The sequence below is a fragment of the Procambarus clarkii genome, chromosome 72 (genome assembly GCF_040958095.1).
Source record: "Procambarus clarkii isolate CNS0578487 chromosome 72, FALCON_Pclarkii_2.0, whole genome shotgun sequence".
NCBI lineage: Eukaryota > Metazoa > Arthropoda > Malacostraca > Decapoda > Cambaridae > Procambarus > Procambarus clarkii.
In genome coordinates, this window is record NC_091221.1 from 2,442,617 (window position 1) to 2,469,230 (window position 26,614).

At 42.6% G+C, this 26,614-nt stretch overlaps 1 protein-coding gene across 18 annotated transcripts in view; it reads right to left on the reverse strand.

Annotated features, from left to right (window-relative positions):
* The window catches only part of LOC123773598 (heterogeneous nuclear ribonucleoprotein Q), a 236,569-nt gene that overhangs the window by 156,639 nt on the left and 53,316 nt on the right, over window positions 1-26,614 (reverse strand). For 15 of the 18 annotated variants that reach the window (XM_069312317.1, XM_069312316.1, XM_069312320.1 and 12 more), the window contains exons 6-8: window positions 20,450-20,585; window positions 19,274-19,362; window positions 1,236-1,352 (exon numbers count right to left, since the gene is read on the reverse strand). In XM_069312317.1, the coding sequence (XP_069168418.1) occupies window positions 1,236-1,352; window positions 19,274-19,362; window positions 20,450-20,585 (342 nt within the window). Of the gene's footprint in view, window positions 1-1,235; window positions 1,353-19,273; window positions 19,363-20,449; window positions 20,586-20,804; window positions 20,941-26,614 lie in introns of all 18 variants that reach the window. The other 3 variants (XM_069312323.1, XM_069312322.1, XM_069312312.1) reach the window with 1 other exon arrangement.

A 26,614-nucleotide genomic window follows, 5' to 3' on the forward strand; every position in this document is an offset into this window, starting at 1 on the left:
TGGTTGCAATGAATCTCTCACTGCAATGAACTGGACTTGGTCCAAAATAGTTCATTAAATCGAGGGTGCACTATACTAGCTTACCAGCGACAGAGGATGGCAGGAGATGCAAGTTAGGGACAGAAGAGCATCAGCACCAGTCAAAAGCCTAAGCATTATAAAAGCATGAGAAGGCCAAGGGACAACCATTGATAACACAAATGCCAACAACTGGAAAGACCACAGTACATAGCGGGGGCCATACAGGCCAAAAACCGTGCAGCCTGAAAACATCTGGGAGCGAATACTGGCCAGAATCTACAAAGCAGAAACAAAGTCTGTTGCCAAGCTTGGTAAAAGTTTCTGCCAAACTTTTGCCAAGCTTGGCAAAAGCTTTGCACTTTTCTCCAAGGAGTGCCAGACAAACCGAGCTATGGTGGATATGTGGGCCTGCGGGTCGCTCCAAGCAACAGCCTAGTTGACCAAACTCTCACAAGTCAAGCCTGGCCATGTGCCAGGCTTGGGAAGTAGAACTCCTAGAACCCTATCAAGCAGGTAACAGCCCAGAAGCTATCAGGTAACACAGCTCAGAATGACCACTAGAGAAGATAACCCTAATTCACAGTTTGAGTGAAATTTATGCAGAGCACATGCAAGGCAGGTGGCACAGAAAACACACTCATGAAACAAGAAATAGAATTAAAAGAAAGCAAAAGTGTGTGCAACACTAAATATCCCAAGGATAGCCAACATGCCTTATCTGATAGCACAAAGATGAAAGCAGGCCCAGTAAAGTTGATTCTCTGACAACACCAGATGAGCATGTTAAGGAGGTGGCTGGCTGGTGAGGACTCCGGTAGCCTGGGCTGCCATTTGGTGGCGATCGGATGTATCATGGTTGGAGCATTTTTCCTACAGCAATGAATCTTCCTTTGCCTTGCTTTCCTCAGGATTGCTAATATCCTTCAAATAGTTCCTTCTTTTAGTAGTTGCCTTTATTTTCTGAGTGTTTTTGCTTTCGTGATTTTGGGTTGATCTCTGATCTTCCAAGGTTCCCTTGACATAAAGAGCACCAAATTCTAGTCCTGGCCTACAAGTGGGTCTCAAAAGCTTTGGTGCAATTCCCTAAAGTTTGATAATTCTAGTGCTTTACCAAGGGAACCTCACAGAGAAATATAACATAACAAAACAAAACAGTATGCCTACAAGGAATACCTAATATTTCCATGCACAAGTATAGCATCAATCTACATTACCTTAGACATTGTGTCTTCATCTGGTTCTTCTTGAGGGTCTGCCCAATCTACAATGATTTCACATCCCCATACCTTGAACCGTCCAGAACTTAGTCGTCGCTTTGCCAAAGAAGCAGCCTGGAAAAAAATAAAAACATGATCTGAAATTTTCAAGAAATCCGGTGGCAGTAACAAGCTTAAAAAGTAGATATTTTTACATCATAAACAACTGAAGAGATATCCCATTTCCATTTGCCAAGAATATCTAGCAATATAAATGATATCAGAAAATATTCTTTAAAAAAACAAATCCTGAACTCATAATAGAAACAATTCTGTTCCTGGTTCCTGTTTTTATTTTGTTCATTTTTATTTTGTTGCTGAGCCATGACCTGGAGCAGCAGCTGAACCAGGGGAAAGAGGTACAGGAACCCCCACCTCGACCAGTTATGCCAAAAAAACGTCGATCTTGATGGCCTCGTAGTCGGGGAAGGGCACCACGTAAACCGGAAGACGCCTCGACCACGCCGACACGAAGAGGTCCACCTCCGGGCGCCCGAACGTCCGGCAGAGCCAACGGAAGGAGCCGGCATCGACCGTCCATTCCGTGGACAGGGGAACAAACCTGGACAGGCCGTCCGCCAGGACGTTGGACACCCGCTGGACGTGAACCGCCAGGAGAGCCAAACCCTGAGAACTCAGCAGACGGGTCACCCGAAGCGACCAACCCCAAAGAGACAAGGACCGCATCGAACCCCCTCGGTTCAGGCAATGAACCACCGGGGAGCAGTCTGAATGGAGCCGGATCGATTGCCGGATCCGCGGGCGACCCGAACCCTCCAAAGCGCAAACCATACCGCCGCGAACTCCCGCACCATGCTGTGGACCCGACGGAAGGACGGACCCCACCGCCCCTGGCCGGCCTGGTGAGCACTGGTCACAAAACTCCAGCCTAGAGACGATGCATCCGTGAACACATCGAGCGAGGGCTCGGGTAGGCGCCAAGGCACTGAACCCCGAAAAACCCGAAGAGGAAGCCGGCGATGCAGCAGCCGACACAAAGGCCCCGGGGATCGAACCCAGCGATCGCGAGATAGGCGGAAGGAACGTCCCCGAAGGAACCAGAACAGCCGAAGAAGCCAAACTGGACCTGGCGCGTAGACCAACATCGCGAAGTTCAGGCTGCCGCACAAACCCTCGAACAACTGCCGGGTGACCCGGGAGCCCCCCAGAAACAGACACAGGCGAGACCACAGCCGAAGGAGAGACTCCAGAGGAAGAGACAAGGAAGTAGTCCGAGAGTCCCACACAAGACCCAGCCAGGACCGAACCTGGGAGGGCACCAGATGGGACTTCCGCCAGTTCACCAGGAACCCGAACCCAGCGAGCTGGGAAAGCACCAAATCCCTGGCAAGCAGACACACGGACTGACTGGGAGCCCAAACCAGCCAGTCGTCGAGGTAAGCCAACACCCGAACACCTAACAGACACAGAATGGCCACCACGACCCGGGTAAGACGTGTGAAGACGTGAGGTGCCAGGTTCAACCCGAAGGGGAGACAACGAAAGCGGTAGCACTGACGCCCCACAACAAAACCGAGCCAGTCCCGGAATCCCACATGAATAGGGACGTGCCAATATGCATCCTTGAGGTCCAGGGACACCATCCAAGCGCCCGGCTCCAACAGAAGCCGGACCTGGGACAGAGTGGTCATCCGAAACGAGGGGCAAGAAACCCAAGGGTTCAGACGGGACAAGTCCAGAATGAACCGCAGGTCCACACAGTCCCGTTTCGGAACTGAAAACAGGCGGGAAACCCACCTGAGGGATGGAGTCATTTCGACCACGCCCAAGTGTACCCACTCCAAGATGACCCGACGGAGCGCAGAAGAAGCCTGCCCCGTCAGCCCCGAACCTCCCGCAGGAGGAGGAGCCACCCAACGCCACTGCAGGCCGCGAGAAACGATCCGAAAAGCCCACAAATCATGAGACCAGGCATGAGCGAACAGAGATCGCCTCCCCCCCATCGCCCAGTCAATGAGGCGAACCGCGAAAGGGCCGCTGCCCCTTACGAGAACTCGACCTGCGCGCACAGCGAACACCGCTCCGACCAGGCACAGGTGGGACCCCAGGCGGCACCGGCACCGAACCCGACACCTGTGGCCCACCCCAACGAACGGAACTGCACGCCCTGGTACGACCCCGCCAGGAAGGACCCCCCTGGTTCCCCCGGAGAACCAACAACTCAGACATAGGGCGGCAAGAGGAAGAAGCTGCCTGAATATAACGCTCAACCGCAGAAGCCTCAAAAAGCAGAGGACAAAAGGGAGAAGACAACCTAAGAACCAGGGCCCAAGTGGATTCCAAAGAGGAAGCAAGGACCGCCTGACGACACGCGAAGCGCGCAGCGAAAAACCACAGCAACGCCTCCCGCAGGATCGGCGCAAAAAGCTTCAACATGGCAAACGACGCCCGAGCAGCTGAGACCACGCCGTCAGACCCCAGAACAGCCCCAAGCGCCTCAACACCCTCAGCAAGCCAATCCGAGGATAGCTCCAGGAGGGAAAAGAAATGCAGGACCGAAGCCAAAAAGCCATGAGCGCGCAAATCCTCCGCCACAAGAGCAGCCGATAGGGAAGGAACCTGCACATGGAGCTGCACCGCACCAACATCCCGCAGAAGGTCAGGAGCGAAAAGACACTCATTAAGGTGCTCAAAATTGCCCCCCAGGTACACCTGGACCACCGTCAACGCCTCACGCCACTCAAACGTGCGGGTTCGACATAACAAGTCCCAAGCATCCAGTGAAAACAAGGGGCATTCTGCACGCCAGGACGACCCCGGAACCTCATAACGCACCCAGTAAGGACACGAAGATCCAAACCTGAAAGAAGAAGAATCCATTATTGAGGCATACTCCGGGTCACGTAGGAGGTAAGCCACCAAGGCCGACCGCACCTCAGGCGGAGAGATGCGGGTAGCCGAAAACCTCCGGAAAGACGGAACCGAACTCGGGGAGGAGCAGAACCCAAGTCTAAAACGTACGCAGAGGGGGGAAAGGAAAACCCCACCCCTTGCAACAGTAAGCCCCGCTCAGAAGGACGGAAAATATAGGCGGGGTCCAATGGAGCCCAAGGCCCCCAAGTCAGCTCCTCCCCAACTCCAGGAGCCTCTACACCAGGCCCCGGGGTCGAGTCGTCCTCCAAAGCCCTGACCTCACAAGAAAAAGCCGGGGCAGCTGAAAGCGCCGGAAGAGAAGGGGCCCACTGGTCAGACCCCGGAGCAGCGGCCGGAGGAACAGACTTGAATGCCTCTATAGCCCCCCCGGACGGGGCAACCCCCGAAACTGCCCGAGTCTCAGAAACCTCTAAACCCCACCCCAAAGCTCTCAGACACTTAGGGGCCGGAAGCAGGGTGGAAGGGGAACAGAATGAACCACCGAAAGGGAAGAACAAGGGGGCGCGGACGGAACCAAGGCTAAAGTGACCAACACCCCCAAGTCCGGGTCCCTATACACAAAGCGGGGCAGCCTCGGGGCGTCCGGGGAAGCAACAACCCGAGCGCATTGCAATAACCTAAACCTACCTTGCAACGCATGAGCTGCCTGCACCCGAAGTAATTCATCAGCAGACTGGGTGAATTGAGTCACGAACAAGTAACACAGCTCGCAGGACTCGGGGTCGAATGTGTCACCGACCCAACAGGCGGCATGACGGAGGCAAAAACAATGAGTCACCCTGAGACAAGGGGACAGAGCAACCCTCAAACTCGCACACAGCGAGAGGGGACGCAAGAGTCTCCTCCATCAGACCCAAGAGCCCCCGCGGGGTTTCCCAGGGGCCCCTAGACTGGGTCTGCTAAGGGTTATCCCAGGCTGGGCACTGGTAACCGGCACCCCAAACTACCAAGCAATCTGCTAAAAGCTGAACCCACGGGACGTGTCCACTCGCGAGGGCGAAGCAGGGGGTGCCACCACACAAACGACCCTAATATAAGGGGAGGGAAAACACAAGACAGACCCCCACCAGGCAAAAAGAAAAAGAAAATAAAAAACCACCCAAGTAGACAACGTACCCAGAGGGAACAGAGCTGGCCGCTGTTATAGGTGAAAACTAGCTACGCAGTACCCTGCGCCCCACCAGTGCTATAACTACCACTTACCCCAAGGCCAACAAGGAAGGAAAACCCCCCAAACACTCGGGGCGGCCAAACGCCAAGCAGCGAAAAGCCAACAGAGGTAGACCCAAGGTGACTCGTGGAAGGCAACCCCAAGCCCCAAGGGCGGTACTTACAAGGCACTCAGGGAAGGTGACCCTAAGTTACATGCAGCCCGAGTACCTGAAAATACTACTCCCAGCTCACATGACCACCGTAAGAGCAGCACTGAAAACATGTCACAGCACTGAGACAAGACCAGAGCTGGAGCCACACGACCATGCACGATCCCATCAGCCGAGGAACTGGGGTGTGGATCGCCGGCTCGGGGATCTGGGGCTCCCCCTTCCCCCTCCCGGGGAGGGGGGAGCTGTGCAGACCTGTGGCGCGGCTCGTGTGACGTCATGCTTGTTTGCTCGTTTTTTCTTTTGGGGAGTTCTGTCCACACGTTTGTCAATTTTTGTTGTTAACCAGAATAGGGGTTTGTTTTGTGGTGCTTACCTTTCTGGGTGCCTGTCCCGGTCGATGGCAGATATAGAATGCTCCAAATCACATGTGCATTTCTATGGGCCATTGCTCCCCGTGCCTTTGTGAGGGGGCCAGGTTCTGGCTCGTGGTCCCCGGTAGGCTATAACTCCACCCACATCGACTGATGCAAAATAGTTAGGATGTCCATATCAGCCATGGATAGCTCCGGGGAGCCGTAGGGGCTCCCACAGAAAAAATTTAACAAATTTGAATAAAGGAAAAATGTCATAAAGGTGCGTTCAGTGTGTGGTAGGTAGACTGCTCCATTATTAATAAATAAATGAAAAATATTAAGCAAACTGAACAAATTTGAAACAACGAAAGATTGTCATAATGGAGCCTCCTACCTGACAAACACAGAACGAACCTTTATGACATTTTTTCTTTTTTCAAATTTATTCAATTTTTTTTCTATATTTTTTTTTAATAAATGAGGAGCAGCCTACCTGACATACACTAAACAAACCTTTTGCTATAAAAAATGAAAAAATAAAATAAGTGAACAAAGTTGAAAAAAGAACAAATGTCATAAAGGTTTGTTCAGTGTATATCAGGTAGGCTGCTCCATGTTTCTTAAAAAAAAAAAAAAAAAAAAAAAAAAAAAAAAAAAAAAAAAAAATTGAATAAATTTGATTTTTTTTTTAAAGGATCGATCAGTGTATGTCAGGTACGCTGCTCCATTATTTACAAAATCGAATATCATATTGATGTTTTTCAGCGGTGGAACGGATTATTTAATTTCCAATAATTTAAATGCGTTATTCAAGGTTCCACTGTATATATATGTGTATATATACATATACATATATATATATATATATATATATATATATATATATATATATATATATATATATATATATATATATATATATATGCAGAAAAACCACAAAGAAATGGGTTTTCCGCATACAAATGATCAGTGTTTAGTGATCGTCAATTGCATGCATGCATGCATGCATGCATGCATGTATGCATGCATGCATGCATATATATATATATATATATATATATATATATATATATATATATATATATATATATATATATATATAGGCTATGGGTCCCCCTTCTTCCAGCTAGAGGTGGTACTCCCTTCCCAAAAATATTATTAATAAAAAAAATATATATATATATATATATATATATATATATATATATATATATATATATATATATATATCGTACGTAGTAGCCAGAACGCACTTCTCTGCCTACTATGCAAGGCCCGATTTGCCTAATAAGCCAAGTTTTGATGAATTAATTGTTTTTCGACTACCTAACCTAACCTAACTTTTTCGGCTACCTAACCTAACCTAACCTATAAAGATAGGTTAGGTTAGGTTAGGTTAGGTAGGGTTGGTTAGGTTCGGTCACATATCTACGTTAATTTTAACTCCAATAAAAAAAATTGACCTCATACATAATGAAATGGGTAGCTTTATCATTTCATAAGAAAAAAATTAGAGAAAATATATTAATTCAGGAAAACTTGGCTTATTAGGCAAATCGGGCCTTGCATAGTAGGCCGAGAAGTGCGTTCTGGCTACTACGTACGATATATATATATATATATATATATATATATATATGACAGTGTCAGACCACGGAGGAAAATTGAAACAGGAATTTCCTTAAGTACTTTCGTATATTAATACATCTTCAGAAGGAGTGATTTTACAGATCGAGTACTGGACATAAATAGGCAGGAGAGAATGGTGGAGTGAGGTGAGGTACAATATGTGTACACTGCAGAGGGCCTATTGGCGCACCTGATGCAGCCCATTGGCCCATCTGATGCAGCAACCACACACAGGCCCACACATAGATAATTATAGCATAAAATAGTAAATATTTACAATGAATTAGTGAGACAAATGTGTTCCAATGATCCTACTTAAATCACCCTTTAATTGATCTATTAAAAATGGATCTAAGTTATATAGACCACTGCTAATGTTCAAATTACTTTCTTTTGTGATCTGTATCAAAGCAGATTCAATTATGTTTCTGTTATAGGTGCTTTTACAATTCGTTATTGAAGAAGTCATCTCCCAATCAATTTGGTGAGCATCTTCTGACAGATGAACAAACAAAGCATTAGACAATTGGCCATGTCTTACAGAGTATTTATGTTGGAAAATTCTACATTTCAAATCTTTAGATGTTTGCCCAACATAGAACTTATTACAGTCTTTACAAGGTATTTTATAAATGACACAATTATCACTACGAGGGCTGTCCCTAACTAATAGCTTACCAACAGTATTTTCGTAGCTAAACATTACATGTATATTAAAAAGTTTCAAGGCCTTGACAATATTCTCAAACCCAGAGAAATATAGTAAACATAACACATTCTTTGGGCGAATTCTTTCGCTGCATATATTATTATAATATGTACGACGTGCTTTGCTACGGCAAACTTCCAAAAAACTCAGTGGGTAACAAAGCTTGAGACCAATCGAATAAATATTCTTAAACTCTTCGTCTAAGAATTCTGGCCCCACAACTCGAAGAGCTCTTAGATACATTGAAGAAAAAATTGACTTTTTCACATTGTATCTATGCCCTGAAAAATAATGAACATAAGATAAATTATTCGTAGGTTTTCTGTAGACACTAAACGTTAGTGAAGAATCTTCCCTACGAATAAGAACATCTAAGAATGGCAAACATTTATCAATTTCAGTCTCCATAGTAAATTTTATAGAGGTGACTTGGTCATTAAGTCTAAAACCTAACCTAACCTAACCTAACCTAACGTATCATAACCCAACCTAAACTAACACAACTAAGTCAATAAATTGTTGAAAATAAAATCACTTGGCCTATTAGGCAAATCAGGCCTTGCATAATAGGCCGAGAAGTCTGTTCTGGCTACTAGGTACGACATATGTAAATATGTCATAAATATATATAATTAGTACAGTATACAATTATATATAATTAGCATATAATTATATATAATTATATGTAATTATATATATAATTCTCAAATCCCATCTCCGGGTAGATGGGACTCGATACCCTGGGATGGCAGCCCATCTAGGGGAAGGAAAACCCTGATTTTAAACCTCCGCCGCCTTGCGGCCATACCCCTTTTTTGGGAAAGGCTTCAGGATCCAACCTCGAGGAAAAATCCGGAGTTGAAGCCCCTAAGGCAGTTCGTTGTTGACTTCGACCTCGTACTGGCAGTTCCTGCAACGGTGCTGGAACCATGTGTATTGGCATTTGCCTTTCCATTGGATAATTTCAGCAACGTGGAGAAGGGGGGCCTGCTGCATTGGTAACAGCTTCTCCTCCACATCTACCTACCCAGGCTTTGCGCCCTGGAGAGGACACTCCAGATTCGCCTCACATCGTCGAACCAACACGGGAAGTGACAGTCTACCGGTTTTAAGTCTTCTGCTCGATTGACGAAGAGTGTGATGCCAGGGGTTGCTTCCGACAGTGGGAGGGGTCATCGAGCCCCACTGGGTAGCTACCGCCCGCCTCAAGCTGGGCAAACCCAGCCAATAAGGTGTTGCCTCGCCATGGTCCGTTAACCTCACAGGGTGCGTGAGGTTTCGGGTGAAAACTGACAAGCGGCCCGACAACTTTGCACCAAGCAATACCAAGCCTAAAAAGAAAATATCAACTACCCTAAAGCTGGGCACATGGAACGTCAGGACACTGACACCAGGTTTCTCTGACGACCTGCAAGAAATCAATGACGCCCGAAAAACAGCAATCATCGATAGGGAGCCGAGCAAACTGCGGATGGATATTGTTGCTCTCCAAGAGACCAGGCTCCCAGGATGAGGATCTGTGAGAGAGAGGACCTTCTCTTTCTTCTGGCAAGGAAAACCTCCAGATGAGACCGGAGAACATGGTGTGGGATTTGCCGTCAGGAATGCACTGTTGGGATACAGTATGCCACCGACGGGGGAAACCGAGCGAATTCTGTCTCTGCAACTGCACTCTCAAACAGGACCAGTCAGTGTAATTAGTGCATATGCACCAACCCTGACTTCTCCAGCAGAGGCAAAGGAAAAATTCTACGATGACCTCAACAGAGTCATAGCCAGAATCCCTGTAAAGGAGCCACTGTTCATCCTCGGCGACTTCAACGCCAGAGTGGGTGCCTATCACAACATTTGGCCCACTTGTCTGGGTCAATTCGGCATAGGGAGGATGAATGAGACCGGGCAATGTCTGCTAAAACTCTGCTGTCTTCATGGTCTCTGTGTCACCAACACATTCTTCGGCACAAAGATTCAACACCGAGTATCTTGGAGACACCCCAGATCCAAGCACTGGCTCCAGCTTGACCTGATTCTTACCAGGTGTGCAAGTCTACCCAGCATCAAGATTACGCGTAGCTACCAGAGTGCTATCTGTGACACCGACCTCTCCCTGGTATGTAGCAGGGTCAAGATGCAAACAAAGAAGATTCATCACTCGAAAAAGGTGGGCAGACCTCGCATCGACACCACCAAGACCCACAGCCAGGACAAGGTGGAAGATTTTGCACGTGTGCTCGAGGAAGCCCTCCTTGGCCCAGCCGGGGTCACTGCCTGTAAAAGATGGGAGCACTTCAGAGACGCTGTGTTCAAAGTTGCCATTTCCACCTTTGGCAAGAAGACCAGCAGGTCGGCAGACTGGTTCGAGGCTCACTTGGAAGAGATGACACCTGTCATCGAAGAGAAGAGAAACGCCTTGGCAGCCTACAAAGCCTGCCCAAGTCAGCGCAACTTACAGATCCTTCGAGCCGTCCGCTGCAAAGTGCAGCAGAGCGCCAGGCGATGTGCCAACAACTATTGGCTCCAACTCTGCTCCCAGATACAGACTGCAGCGGATACAGGCAATGTAAGAGGAATGTATGACGGTATCAAGCAGGCCCTCGGCCCAATCCAGAAGAAGACCGCTCCTCTGAAATCTGCCACTGGCGAGGTGATTCAGGACCAGCACTGCAGCTGAAGCGCTGGGTCGAGCACTACTCTGAGCTATACGCCAGGGACAATGTGGTCACCGAAGACGTCCTGAGCGCCATTGAGTGCCTGCCTGTGTTAATGGAGCTCGACAGTGAACCGACCCTCGAAGAACTCAGCGAGACCCTAGACTCATCACAATCGACTTGAGAATGGTCCAGGACGGACCGAAACGTCGTCGTCCCTTCAATTTCTAGTGTGTGGTCTGGTCAACATACTTCAGCCACGTTATTGTGACTCATCGCCTGCCTAGACTCCCTTGCTTCTGGCAAAGCTCCTGGCAAAGATGGCATTCCTACTGAGACATTAAAGTGCTGCAGAGGTAACCTGCTCATGGAGCTGCATGAAATTCTCTGCCTCTGCTGGGAAGAAGGAGAGGTGCCACAAGGTATGAGGGATCTAAACCTCATCACAATCGACTTGAGAATGGTCCAGGACGGACCGAAACGTCGTCGTCCCTTCAATTTCTAGTGTGTGGTCTGGTCAACATACTTCAGCCACGTTATTGTGACTCATCGCCTGCCTAGACTCCCTTGCTTCTGGCAAAGCTCCTGGCAAAGATGGCATTCCTACTGAGACATTAAAGTGCTGCAGAGGTAACCTGCTCATGGAGCTGCATGAAATTCTCTGCCTCTGCTGGGAAGAAGGAGAGGTGCCACAAGGTATGAGGGATGCCAACATTGTCACGCTATATAAGAATAAAGGTGACAGGGGCAACTGCAACAATTACCGTGGCATCTCCCTCCTCAGTATTGTCAGAAAGCTGTTTGCTCGAGTCACATTGAAGAGGCTCAAAGTACTTGCAGAGTCTATCCAGAATCACAATACAGATTCAGAGCTAACAGGTCCACCATCGACATGGTCTTTTCCCTCAGACAACTGCAGGAGAAATGCAGGGCACAGAAGCAGCCACTCTTCGTAGCCTTCATAGATCTGGCGAAGGCCTTTGACCTCGTCAGCAGGGATGGCCTGTTCAAGATCCTCCCCAAGATTGGATGCCCACCCAGGCTCCTCAGCATCATCAGATCTTTCCACGAGAACATGAAGGGCACCGAGGCCTTTGATGGCCTAACATCAGATGCCTTTGACATCCGAAGTGGAGTAAAGCAGGGCTGCGTACTGGCTCCAACCCTATTCGGGATTTTCTTCACAGTTATGCTGTAGCACGCTTTCGGATCTGCCACAGAAGGCATCTACCTCCGTACCAGGTCAGATGGAAAGCTCTTTAACCTCGCCAGGCCGAGAGCCAAGACGAAGGTTCAGCTGAGGTGTCTGCACGACTTCCTTTTTGCCGACAACGCAGCAGTCACTGCCCACTCAGCCGAAGACCTCCAACGGCTCATGACCCGCTTCAGCGAGGCCTGTCAGGCTTTCAGACTCACCATCAGCCTGAAGAAAACACAAGTCATGGGACAAGGAGTGGACTCCCCACCTGACATCTTTCTTGCAAACACATGTTGAATATGACCGAAAGGGTAAGATTAATAATTCTAACACGAATCTTCTCAATATTTCTTACATTTTTCTTCACTGTCGAGGATAATTGAAAAATTAACTCTCCAAAATTCATTCTTTTACATTTTTATTTTTGATCTGAAGCCTAGAAGCGTTTCGTAAGGCTTCTTACATTTTCAAAGACTTGGTTTACACATAACATACATCATGCTTTTTATTTGTTTTGGGTGAGGTGATTTGACACAAATGTTTTGGGTGAGGTGGATATTAATTGGGTATGAAAGGCATTCATTCTGTTAAGAATGAAAGTAACTGCAGAAGGTCTATTAGCCCATACTTTCTCTTGCTGCTCCTATGTTGGTTCGGGGTCTTGAAGTGGGTAGAATATAGTTATGCGTTAATTAGCTGTTGATTGCTGGTGTTGACTTTTTTATGTGTAATGCCTCGCTGATGTCGAGTCTCTTGCTATCGCTGTATTTATCGATAATTTCTGTGTTGCTTGTTAAGATTTCTCTGGTAATGATCTGGTTGTGAGAAAAGATTATATGTTCCTTGATGGAGCCCTATTGTTTGTGCATTGTTAATCGCCAAGAAAGAGATGTTGTTGTCTTGCCTGTATACCGAGTTCTTTCGGGGCTTACAGTCCCCAAGTGAGCATGTGAAGGCATAGACGAAGTTGGTTTCCTTCAAGGCGTTCAGTTTGGGGTCTGGGGAGTTTTTCTTGAGTAGATTGGCCATTTTTTTTATTTTTGTAGTAAATTGTCATTTGTATTTTCTGATTTTTGTCTGTGCCTTGTATAGTGACTGTTGCAAGCCTCTTGTTGAATCACTTCTGACACAAAAGATTATTGATGTGTGTATTTGCGTGGGTGAATAAATATGTATGTGTATGTATATATGTATACGTATGTGTATGTACATGTATGCATGAGTATGTGTACATGTATATATAACATTAAAAATTTTGTAACTAGCGTCAAAAGATTATTATTTGCTTAGCTAAACGAACTAGAGGGTTCAGTTTCTGAACCGATTACGTGCCTCTGTGATCCTTTACACCACCGCCCACGGGATGGGTATGGGGTGCATAATAAAGAAATTGAAATTGATTTTTGTCTGTAGGGATAACGTTCCTATTAATAATATCTTTCAGGACCCTTTCCTCCGTTTTATGAGCCGTCGAAAAGAAGTTCCAGTAAAATAGTCTAATAGGGGATACAAGTGTTGCGTTAGTTGAGTCTTCAGAGGTTGCATGGCGCTTCACCATTCCTTTTATGATGTCTTCAACATAACTGTTTGAGATGCCATCGCTGACTAGGACCTGCCTTACTCTACAGAGTTCTTCATCGATTTGCTTCCATCATGAGCCGTTACTGAGAGCCCGGTCGATGTAAGCGTTGACAACACTCCTCTTGTACCTGTCTGGGCAGTCACTATTGGCATTGAGGGACATTCCTATGTTTCTTTCCTTAGTGTAGACTGCAATGTGGAAGCCTCCGTTCCTTTCCGTGACTGTTAAATCTAGAAAGGGCAGCTTCCTATCATTCTCCATTTCATAAGTGAAACTTAACACAGAATTCTCCTCGAATGCCTCCTTCAGCTGCTGCAGACGTCTGACATCAGGTACCTGCATAAAAATGTTGTCAACATACCTGCAGTATATGGCAGGTTTCAAGTCCATGTCAACTAAGACCCTCTGCTCGATGGTACATGGGTATCATCAGCATTTTTTTCAATATTTATATACTGTATCGACATTCAATATTTTTTTAATTTGTTTTATAGCAAAAAGTCCGTTTGGTGTTTGGCAGGTAAGCAGCTACATGTTTCTTAAAATAAAAAAAAAAAACGAAAAAAAAAAAAGATGCAGAAATTTGAAAAACAAAACAAATGTCAAAAAAGGTTCGTTCGGTGTTTGGCAGGTAGGTTGCTCCATGTTTCTTAAATAAAAAAAAAAAAAACGAAAAATAAAAAAAACAGTTGAAGCAATTTGAAAAATGGACAAATGCCATAAAGGTTCATTCAGTATTTGTCGGGTAGGCTGCTCCATTATGGCAATCTTTCTTTGTTACAAATGTGTTCCATTTGTTTTGTATTTTTCATTTATGTCTCAATATGTAATTACCTAAGTGTAATTACCTAAGTGTAGTTACAGGATGAGAGCTACGCTCGTGGTGTCCCGTCTTCCCAGCACTCTTTGTCATATAACGCTTTGAAACTACTGACGGTCTTGGCCTCCACCACCTTCTCACTTAACTTGTTCCAACCGTCTACCACTCTATTTGCGAAGGTGAATTTTCTTATATTTCTTCGGCATCTGTGTTTAGCTAGTTTAAATCTATGACCTCTTGTTCTTGAAGTGCCAGGTCTCAGGAAATCTTCCCTGTCGATTTTATCAATTCCTGTTACTATTTTGTATGTAGTGATCATATCACCTCTTTTTCTTCTGTCTTCTAGTTTTGGCATGTTTAATGCTTCCAACCTCTCCTCGTAGCTCTTGCCCTTCAGTTCTGGGAGCCACTTCGTAGCATGTCTTTGCACCTTTTCCAGTTTGTTGATGTGCTTCTTAAGATATGGGCACCACACAACAACTGCATATTCTAGCTTTGGCCTAACAAAAGTCATAAACAATTTCTTTAGTATATCGCCATCCATGTATTTAAATGCAATTCTGAAGTTAGAAAGCATCGCATAGTCTCCTTGCACAATATTCTTTATGTGGTCCTCAGGTGATAGTTTTCTATCTAGAACCACCCCTAGATCTCTTTCTTTATCAGAATTCTTTAAAGATTTCTCACATAATATATAGGTTGTATGGGGTCTATGTTCTCCTATTCCACATTCCATAACATGACATTTATTAACATTAAATTCCATTTGCCAGGTGGTGCTCCATATACTTATTTTGTCCAGGTCTTCTTGAAGGGCATGACAATCATCTAAATTTCTTATCCTTCCTATTATCTTAGCATCATCAGCAAACATGTTCATATAATTCTGTATACCAACTGGTAGATCATTTATGTACACAATAAACATCACTGGTGCAAGAACTGAACCCTGTGGTACTCCACTTGTGACATTTCTCCATTCCGATACATTGCCTCTGATTACTGCCCTCACTTTTCTATCAGTCAGAAAATTTTTCATCCATGATAGAAGCTTACCTGTCACCCCTCCAATATTTTCCAGTTTCCAGAACAACCTCTTATGTGGAACTCTGTCGAAAGCCTTTTTTAGGTCCAGATAGATGCAGTCAACCCAACCATCTCTTTCCTGTAATATCTCTGTGGCTCGATCATAGAAACTGAGTAAATTCGATACACAGGATCTTCCAGATCGAAAACCATACTGTCTGTCTGATATTATATCATTTCTCTCTAGGTGTTCTACCCATTTAGTTTTGATTAGCTTTTCCAATACTTTCACTATTACACTTGTCAATGATACAGGTCTATAATTGAGGGGGTCTTCCCTGCTGCCACTTTTGTAGATTGGAACTATGTTAGCCTGTTTCCACACGTCTGCTACGATTCCTGTACACAGGGATGCCTGAAAGATCAGGTGAAGTGGAATGCTGAGCTCAGATGCACATTCTCTCAGAACCCATGGTGAAACGCCATCTGGGCCAGCTGCTTTGTTCTTCCCGAGCTCCTTTAGCATATTTTCCACCTCATCTCTAGACACCTCTATCCGCTCTATGTTGTTCTCTGGAATTCTTATTGTGTCTGGTTCTCTGAAGATTTCATTTTGTACAAACACACTTTGGAACTTTTCATTTAATGTTTCACACATTTCCTTTTCATTTTCCGTGAATCTGTTTCCCATTTTCAACCTCTGGATATTATCCTTTACCTGCAATTTGTTGTTTATGAATTTGTAGAATAGGCCCGGTTCTGTTTTACATTTATCTGCTATCCCTTTTTCAAAATTTCTTTCTGCCTCTCTCCTTACTGCTGTATAGTTGTTTCTCGCATCTTTGTATCGCTGGTATGTTTGGGGGTTTGGCCTCTTCCTATACCGATTCCATTTTTGTGTCTTTTGGTCTCTTGCCCTCTCACAATTTCTGTCGAACCAATCCTGTTTTCTGGCCCTGCATCTCTGTTTTGGTATGAATGTTTGTGTGCCTTCCTCGTATAGTTTTAAAAATTTGGCATACATTTCATTTACTTCCCTGCCTAGCAACAATTCTGTCCAATTACACTCATTAAAAAAATTTCGAAGTTCCCCATAGTTGCCTCTCCTTAAATCGAGTTTATCAACTGTTTCAATGTCCCCATTTTCTTCTAGATGATATCTTAAAGCATATTTAATGTCTAACAGGACGTGATCACTCTTTCCCAAGGGAGGAAGGTACTGGATGTCAAAAATCTCTTCTTCTTTCCTGGTGAATACTAGATCCAGTACTGACAGTACATCTCCTTCCCTCATTCTTGTGGCTTGCTGTATGTGTTGATACAAGAATGTCTCCAGAATGAGGTTCACAAATCTGCATGTCCAAAAGTCCTCCGTTCTTGCTTCATAGGCCTCCCAGTCTATTGCTCTAAAGTTGAAGTCCTCCAGTATCAACAGTCGTGATTTATCTTTATCTGCTTGTACAATAATATCTCTCATGACCATTATGAGGCCCTCTCGTTTGTCATCCAGTTCTTCCTTTGTCCACGTGTTGCTTGCTGGTGGGCTGTAGGTATTTACAATTATCAGCTTATCATCCTGATTCCAGACCTGCAATGCCATTATGTCAATATCTCGAGGGTTTTCATATATTAACTCTTTTACCTTCAGGTGTTTTTTCACCAGTACAGCCACTCCTCCTCCCTTCCTAGTTTTCCTGTCACGTCTCCAAACTGAGTAGCCTCTTGGGAATATGACTTCATTTATAATATTTCCTTCAAGTTTCGTTTCTGATAATGCAACAATATCTGGGACCCTAAGCTGAATTATATCTTGCAACTCCAAAGTTTTTGACCTCACTCCATCTATGTTGGTATATACAATTTTCAGGAACATGTTCCCTTTTCCTTTGCTCTTTACTCCCCCTTCCACTACTGATCTTGTTGCTTTGTTTTTATGTACCATTTCACAAGCTTTCCAGTCCCTGTCACTTTGTAAAAAAAAGAATTTCTGTCTTCTTCATTTCTATCCCCATTTAGACGTTTTGCCTCAATGTGTGTGTGTGTGTGTGTGTGTGTGTGTATATATATATATATATATATATATATATATATATATATATATATATATATATATATATATATATATATATATATATATATATATATATATATATATATATATATATATATATACACACACAGTATATACAGTAACTACATACATACATACATACAATGGTATGGTGCCTCAGTTTAAAAATGTTTTTGTGTTTTATCCGTTCCCACAGATGGTATGAAAACCAAAAAATACAAAACCGGAAAGTAATTTTCCCATAAGAAATAAAGTAAATTGAATTAATCCATTACATACCCCAAAATATATTAACTAAAAAATACATTTTATACATAGTAATACTCTTAAGTAGCTTACCTTTATTGAGGACTCTTGTTGACATATGGAAGACAGTGAGGAAGGGGGAAGGAGGAGAGCTGTTAATGTTTGGAAGGGAAGTCCCCTTCCATTATAACATCAGGCAGTGATGAATTTTCTGGGGTACTCTCTTACATTTTGCAGGCATACCACTAGGATCTGGTTGTGGTTCACTGCTTGCTTGTCTTACTAAGAATCTGTCTATAGACACTTGTTTTCCTACGTTTTAACACTTGTCTGTATTGAGATATTACATTGTCTCACTATAAATGATCTCTTATTTTCCTCTATCATCATCCTCACAACATCCTCAATTTTAAACTATAGTATTTTATTTAGTTGAACATTACCACTGACTTTCTTGGAACCCATGTTGTGATATATAATAAAAACTTTCATGTTCAGAAACCAAAAAAACACACAAAAACAATGAAATTCTTCACAAAGAATTCAAACGCGATCATCACTAGGCGGGAGACACTGATAAACTGAAGCGCCACGTGCTCAGTGGACCCGTACATGTATAAACAAACTCCGAAAACCGAGGCAAACAACAAGTACCGAATCTAATTTTTCAAAGAAATTGAGTATGAGAACCGAAAAATATGAAAACAGGGGCATACGAAAACCGAGGTTCCACTGTAAGTATATAGGTTAATTTTTTGCCGTTTCTTATTTCATCACCTACTCACCTAGTTGTGTTTGACCTGTAAATGATACTGTGGGCATGAGCTGCATGGTGATGCTGAGAGCTCCTGTTACATGCAATACTCGTGTATTGCATATATACTGAGGCCCTCAATGCCATAGAAGAGGACCCACAATTTTTTTCCAAGATGGCATCAGTTTACTGGAGGATTGAGGAGGCAGATGTGAGAGAACTCAGTCTAACTTGGGACCTAAATACAACCCTGGTTGCACACCATGAGACAAATAATCCTGGTTGAGATGCATAGTTAAAGGATTAACAGGATTAAGCCTGTTGGTAGCTGCTTCTGTTAACTCTTCCAGAGAACAAAGAACACCACTAACTATACCACACCCAATTCCAACAGCCAGGTAATGACTCTAAAGAACAATGCTTGGGAGTCCTAAACCAGCAAATCCAATTGGTGAGGATGAGTCTTTATGGTTAATTTGAAATTTAAAAAAATAGCCCAAAATTCATTATACTTCAGTGAAAAATGTAATAAAAAAATTGAACCCACTCTAATGATGCAATAAAACTTAACATATGGGTGATAAACTGAATAACCAACTACAGAATTACTTCTTTAGCTAATATTTTTTTCTCCTATAGTATAACCATAATGGTACAGTATCTTTAAACAAATTATTTAAATAGCCCACAAACAAAAAAGTTCTACATTCATTGCTCTACATTAAACAACTTGTACTCACCTTATGTGACTCGTACTCTAGAAAGCAGAAACCTCTGTTCTTTTTCTTATCGTCCGGAGAGCTGTAAATTATCACTTCAACCAGACCAGCTGTCAAGTAAACAATATACAAATATGTATATATTATTTGACTATGTATAATAATGGTGAGTTATAATCATATATTTTCCATTATATATTCATCACAGTAATATCATGGTAAAACTTGGCAATACTATTTAGCTTGCTATTCATCATTAACTAAGCCTAATTAATTGGCACCTATATCAGGGGAATAAAAATGTGAACTGTGGAAACCAAACTGGCAGTACCACTGTAAAAAAAAAAAAAAAAAAAATGAAAAACAAAAACAAAAAAAAAAAGGCTGAATGGAGTCATGTTAGTGTATGGTTTACAGGACCAAATTAGCCATCACTGCTATAAAATTCCATGCAAGCAACACCACTAGCAAATCAAGTATAAGAGAGCAATGCCATACCATATGACAATATAAAAAAATACTATATAATATATATATATATATATAATATATATATATATATATATATATATATATATATATATATAATATATATATATATATATATATATATATATATATATATATATATATATTTAATATAGACACTGTAGTGTATATATATAAGTAAATGTTAATCAATTTTAAACTTATAAGCAATTGGCCAATTTCTTTTTAGCATATGGCAAGACATTGCAAAATGTAGTCGGGGTAATGACACGGATTCTGCACAAGAGGGGAAAAATAAGGAAGAAAAAAAAAGTGGCCAATGTGTCACCAGGCAACTGTAAAAAAAAAAAAAAATTACTGCCACAAAAACCTATGAAACCCTTTCAGCTGCTGCAGGTAAGGATGCCATAGCTTCAGCACAGCATCAAATAGTGCTACAACTAAATTAATCCATGGGAGATAAACTTAAGTATGTGTGGAATGGGGAATTCACAGAGGGAGCAGTGAGTATGATGCACCATCAAGCAACCATGTTTAGAGCCAGTTATATTGTGGAAATGTCTAGCTTTACAGTCTAAAATATAGAGGGGGATCACTTAAAACACATTCTTAGTGAAAGAAGCTGCCAAGTCAATGGTGACAGAACGCACAGCTAGGATTGACATACCCACAAGCCACTGACTACCCGTGACACGAAGGTCAACTTACGTGCGTGCTTTGCAAACTCCTCATATAATTCATGTCGCTCCCTGTTCTTGGGGATATTTCCTACGAACAATCGATGATTGTTGTATGAAATAGTGACCCCTAATTTTTTGCCGCGCTGAATTTCATATTCATTCAGCTGCAAAAGACATGATGATTCCTGTTTATGGGCATAAATTAAGTTTTACATGAGAATCTACTTGGAACGCTGAAATAGAACTCCATAGCCCTCGAGACAAGTAGATTCAGGAAAATTCTGAGGTATTCCTCTGAAGAAAAGGCACCAAAATATATGGTCAAAGGAATACCTCATGGTAATGAGAATGTACAAACAAACATTTGAGCGCTCTCACTTTACCTGTGCGTTTTGAAAATTCTTCCATAATTTCTTCTTTTGACTTTGATTTTGGGATGTTCCCCACAAACAGCCGCAGATTAGGAATGCTAATATTAACTTTCAGGGCAGCATTTTCCCTGACATTGTAATTATCAAGCTGTGAAAAAGAAAGAAATACCTCCTTGGCATCAGTGAAAACTGATTTGGGCCTTAATGTTTACTTGCAAATACTACAGCAAACTACAACTACTGTGTTGCATTCTCAAGAAACACTTCTCACAGAGAGAAGAGTTTGAGACAGTTCAGGTAGAGTGAGCAGTGCCAAGCCGATTAAATGCATCATATTGGTTGACGCATCAATATCAAATGCTACTGCTTTATTCTCTTATGATGTAATAATTTAGATAATTTTTCCAGTAAATTTTGGTATGAAACTTCTTGGGTCAGGATTGAAGGGTAATAAATGCCACGTTAGAGTGAATTAAAATTTAAGTGCAGCTCAATTGTTTATTGCACCATTACAATTAATGTTGTTATTACATGTACCAATAAGTAACACATTCAACCCCCGACAACATTCGTTCATTAATAGACGCACAAATATTAATTAAAGCACTTACCAGCGGCTTAAAATAAACACATACTTATACTTATCCTTAGTCAAGTTGAACATCCTGGATGGTGCCATTATTGAATTTAACTATAAACTTAAATAACAAATCAAGTGAATTTCTTTTATATTAAATAATCTATAATCAAAGCTCGATTGTTTAAAAACACCAGCAATGAATGTAATGAAATGCCTCTTTCTGGTAGAGCCCCGGTGACTCCTTTAAGCTATCTCACTGAGATGGCTTCTGAATACTGGGTCATATCAGTCGTAAGAGTCTTGTTTGCCCTACTGGGGACCAGAGCCACAACTTGGCCCCACCCACACACAGGTGCAAGGAGCTGGGAATTCTTACTATCACCCACACCAGGAAAGTATTCAGAAAATCAGCAAAACCATACAGACATCTGCAAGGTTCATAGAGAACAAAGCATTGAAACGGTTCATTCAAAACTTGGTTCACTTGAAATTAACTTCAACCTCTTAGTACAAATGGCTGCCACCAAGCAACCTAGAACTCCCAGTTAGCAGCGAACTACCAAATCAGTCCAGAACTGATACACAAGGAACTGACGAACCCTGTATGGGGAAAGGAAGGGCCAAAAGGAAGAGTTCCATCACATTCAATGCTGATTTTCTGGGAAAACCCTTTGGAAGCTCCCTGAAACTAACCACAGAGAAAAAGGCAAACAATGGACGTACCAAGAAGAGATGGTACTAAGTCAAAGGAATACTGGGCCGAGAAACCTGGCCTAGGCAACACAAGACCGACTGGAACCAGGAACATTGACCAAATACTAGACTGTCAATGCCATGTTAACTTCCATTTCCCCTAAATCTGAATATCAGTCCCCCAGCATATAGTAAAAGAGAGCAGCTAAAGCTGCAATTTACAAACATTGAGGGCCCATGGGTAGACCACAGGTTGGCTAGCTTTAAAGACACTACAGACAACCTGAGAAATATGAGCCTTGATATAGGGAACTAGGGAAACAGGGTCAACCAACAATGTATCCACAACAGAGGAATGGGTGGCACACAGGTAACAGAGAAGCACTGCCACTGGTCACAAGAAATAATGCACCCTTACCTGGACCATCAAAATACAGTATCAATCAACAAAGGATCGTTAAGGAAGACAGCCAACTCATTCTTCCCCAGAAGAGAAGGAGAAACTAACAAAAACACCACCTTAATTTAAGAAAAATATCCTGGCCTGAAGGGATAACCGTGAACTGAGAGAAGTAAAGAAGCACCAAGAGACAAAGAGAAGTCATGAGACCAAGAGAGCTCATGAGGAGCATGAACCAGCTGGAGGTGAAAGAACAACTGAGACAACTTGTGAAATGGTGGCTAAGCTGAATCCAAGCCAAACCAGAACAAATTCAAGAGAACTACAAGAACAGACACTGAAGTGAAATGACGACAGACAGAAAATGGCAAAATGAGTGCCAATAACCTTCATACTATCGCTGCAAAGAGTGATGCAAGTAGACCACCAATAACCCAGCCACATGCTCACCATACAATTTTTTTTTTAATTAGTTGATGATTGCCTCCTTAACCCTTCCGCTTCACAAATCATAGATGATTTTGGCCTAACTGACAGCACTGCATGAATCATATGTGTGTACTCACCTAGCTGTGCTTGCGGGGGTTGAGCTTTGTCTCTTTGGTCCCGCCTCTCAACGGTCAATCAACTGGTGTACGGATTCCTGAGCCTACTGGGCTCTATCATATCTACATTTGAAACTGTGTATGGAGTCAGGCTTCACCACATCACATCCTAGTGCATTCCACTTACTTGTTAACTACTATGACACTGAAAAAATTACTTTAATGTCTCTGTGACTCGTTTGGGTACTAAGTTTCCACCTGTACTAAATGTGTGTGTGAATGTGTGTGTAATTACCTAAGTGTAGTTACAGGATGAGAGCTACGCTCGTGGTGTCCCGTCTTCCTAGCACTCTTTGTCACATAACGCTTTGAAACTACTGACGGTCTTTTTTTTTTTTTTTTTTTTTGAGATATATACAAGAGTTGTAACATTCTTGTACAGCCACTAGTACGCGGAGCGTTTCGGGCAAGTCCCTAATCCTATGGTCCCTGGAATACGATCCCCTGCTGCGAAGAATCGATTTTTCATCCAAGTACACATTTTACTGTTGCGTTAAACAGAGGCTACAGTTAAGGAATTGCGCCCAGTAAATCCTCCCCGGCCAGGATACGAACCCATGACATAGCACTCGCGGAACGCCAGGCGAGTGTCTTACCACTACACCACGGAGACTGCTAGTTGGCCTCCACCACCTTCTCATTTAACTTGTTCCAACCGTTTATCACTCTGTTTGCAACAGTGAATTTTTCTATATTCCTCTGGCAGCTTTGTTTAGTTAGTTTAAATCTATGACCTCTTGTTCTTGAAGTTCCGAGTGTCAGGAATTCTTCCCTATCAATTTTATCGATTCCTGTTACTATTTTGTACGTAGTGATCATATCACCTCTTTTTCTTCAATCTTCTAGTTATTGCATATTTAATGCCCCTAACCTCTCTTCGTAGCTCTTGTCCCTCAGTTCTGGGAGCCATTTAGTGGCATGTCATTGCACCTTTTCCAGTTTGTTGATGTGCTTCTTAAGATATGGGCACCATACAACCACTGCATATTCTAGCTTTGGTCTAACAAAAGTCATGAACAATTTCTTTAGTATTTCTCCATCCATGTATTTAAAAGCATTTCTGAAGTTAGAAAGTGTAGCATAGGCTCCTCGCACAATGTTCTTAATGTGATCCTCAGGTGACAGTTTTCTATCTAGAACCACCCCTAGATCCCTTTCTTTGTCAGAATTGTCTAAAGATTTCTCACATAATTTATAGGCTGTGTGGGTTCTTTGTTCTCCAATTCCACATTCTATAACATGGCATTTATTCACATTAAATTCCATTTGCCAAGTGTTACTCCATATACTTATTTTGTCCAGGTCTTCTTGAAGGGTATGACAATCATCTAGGTTTCTTATCTTCCCTATTATCTTAGCAGCATCAGCAAACATGTTCATATAATTCTGTATTCCAACTGGTAGATCGTTTATGTAGATAATGAACATCATGTGCAAGAACTGAACCCTGAGGTACTCCACTCGTGACATTTCTCCAGTCAGATACATTACCTCTGATTACAGCCCTCAGTCAGGATATTTATCATCCATGTTAGAAACTTACCTATCACCCCTCCAATATGTTCCAGTTTCCAGAACAACCTCTTATGTGGAACTCTGTCGAAAGCCTTTATTAGGTCCAGATAGATGCAGTCAACCCAACCATCTCTTTCCTGTAAAATCTCTGTGGCTCGATCATAGAAACTAAGTTCATTACACAGGATCTTACAGATCGAAAACCATACTGTCTGTCTGATATTATGTCATTTTTCTCCAGGTGTTCTACCCATTTAGTTTTAATTATTTTTTCCAATATTTTGACTATTACACTTGTCAATGATACAGGTCTATAATTAAGGGGGTCTTCCCCGCTTCCACTTTTGTAGATTGGAACTATGTTAGCCCTTTTCAACACATCAGCTACAACTCCTGTACATAGAGATGCCTGAAAGATCAGGTGAAGTGGAATGCTGAGCTCAGATGCACTTTCTCTCAGAACCCATGGTGAAACTCCATCTGGGCCAACTGCTTTGCTCTTACTTAGCTCCTTTACCTTATTTTCCACTTCATCTCTAGACACCTCTATACGCTCTATGTTGTTCTCTGGGCTTCTTATTGTGTCTGGTTCTCTGAAGATTTCATTTTGTACAAACACAATTTTGGAACTTTTCGTTTAATGTTTCACAATTTTTTTTTCATTTTCCATGAAACTGTTTCACATATTCAACCTCTGGATATTATCCTTTACCTGCAATTTGTTGTTTATGAATTTGTAGAAGAGGCCCAGTTCTGTTTTACATTTATCTGCTATCCCTTTTTCAAAATTTCTTTCTGCCTCTCTCCATACTGACGTATAGTTGTTTCTCGCATCTTTGAATCGCTGGTATGTTTGGCCTCTTCCTATATTGATTCCATTTTTGTGTCTTTTGGTCTCTGGCCCTCTCACAATTTCTGTTGAACCAATCCTGTTTTCTGGCCCTGCATCTCTGTTTTGGTATGAATGTTTGTGTGCTTCCATCGCATATTTTGCTAAATTTGGCATACATTTCATTTACTTCCCTGCCTAGGAATAAGTCTGTCCAATTACACTCATTAAAATTTGTTGAAGTTCTCCATAGTGACCTCTCTTGAAATCGAGTTTATCAACTGTTTCAATGTCCCCATTTTCTTCTAGATGATATCTTAAAGCATATTTAATGTCTAACAGGACGTGATCACTCTTTCCCAAGAGAGGAAGGTACTGGATGTCAAATATCCCTTCTTCTTTCCTGGTGAATACTAGATCCATTACTGACGGTATATCTTCTTCCCTCATTCTTGTGGCCTGCTTGATGTGTTGATACAAGAATGTCTCCAGAATGAGGTTTACAAATCTGCATGTCCAAAGTCCTCCGTTCTTGCTTTATAGGCCTACCAGTCTATTGCTTTAAAGTTGAAGTCCCCCAGTATCAACAGTCATGATTTATTTTTATCTGCTGTACAATAATGTCTCTCATGACCATTATGAGGTCTTCTTAATTGTCATCCAGTTCTTCCTTTGTCCATGTGTTCCTTGCTGGTGGGCTGTAGGTATTTAAAATTATCAGCTTATGATCCTGATTCCTGACTTGCAATGCCATTATGTCAATATCTCGAGGGTTTTCAAATATTAACTCTCTTACTTTCAGGTGTTCTTTCACCAGCACAGCCACTCCTCCTCCCTTCCTAGTTTTCCTGTCACGTCTCTAAACTGAATAGTCTCTTGGGAATATGACTTCATTTAATATATTTCCTTCAAGTTTCATCTCTGATAATGGGAAAATATCTGGTACCTTAAGCTGAATTATATCTTGCAACTCCAGTTTTTGACCTCACTCTGTCTAACTTGGTATACTGTATACAATTTTCAGGAACATGTTCCCTTTCCCTTTGCTCTTTACTTCCCCTTCTACTAATGATTTTGTTGCCTGGTTTTTATGTACCATTTCACAAGCTTTCCAGTCCCCTGACACTTTGTAGAAAAAAGAATTTCTGTCTTCTTCATTTCTATCCCCATTTAGACGTTTTGCTTCAATAAGGTTTATAT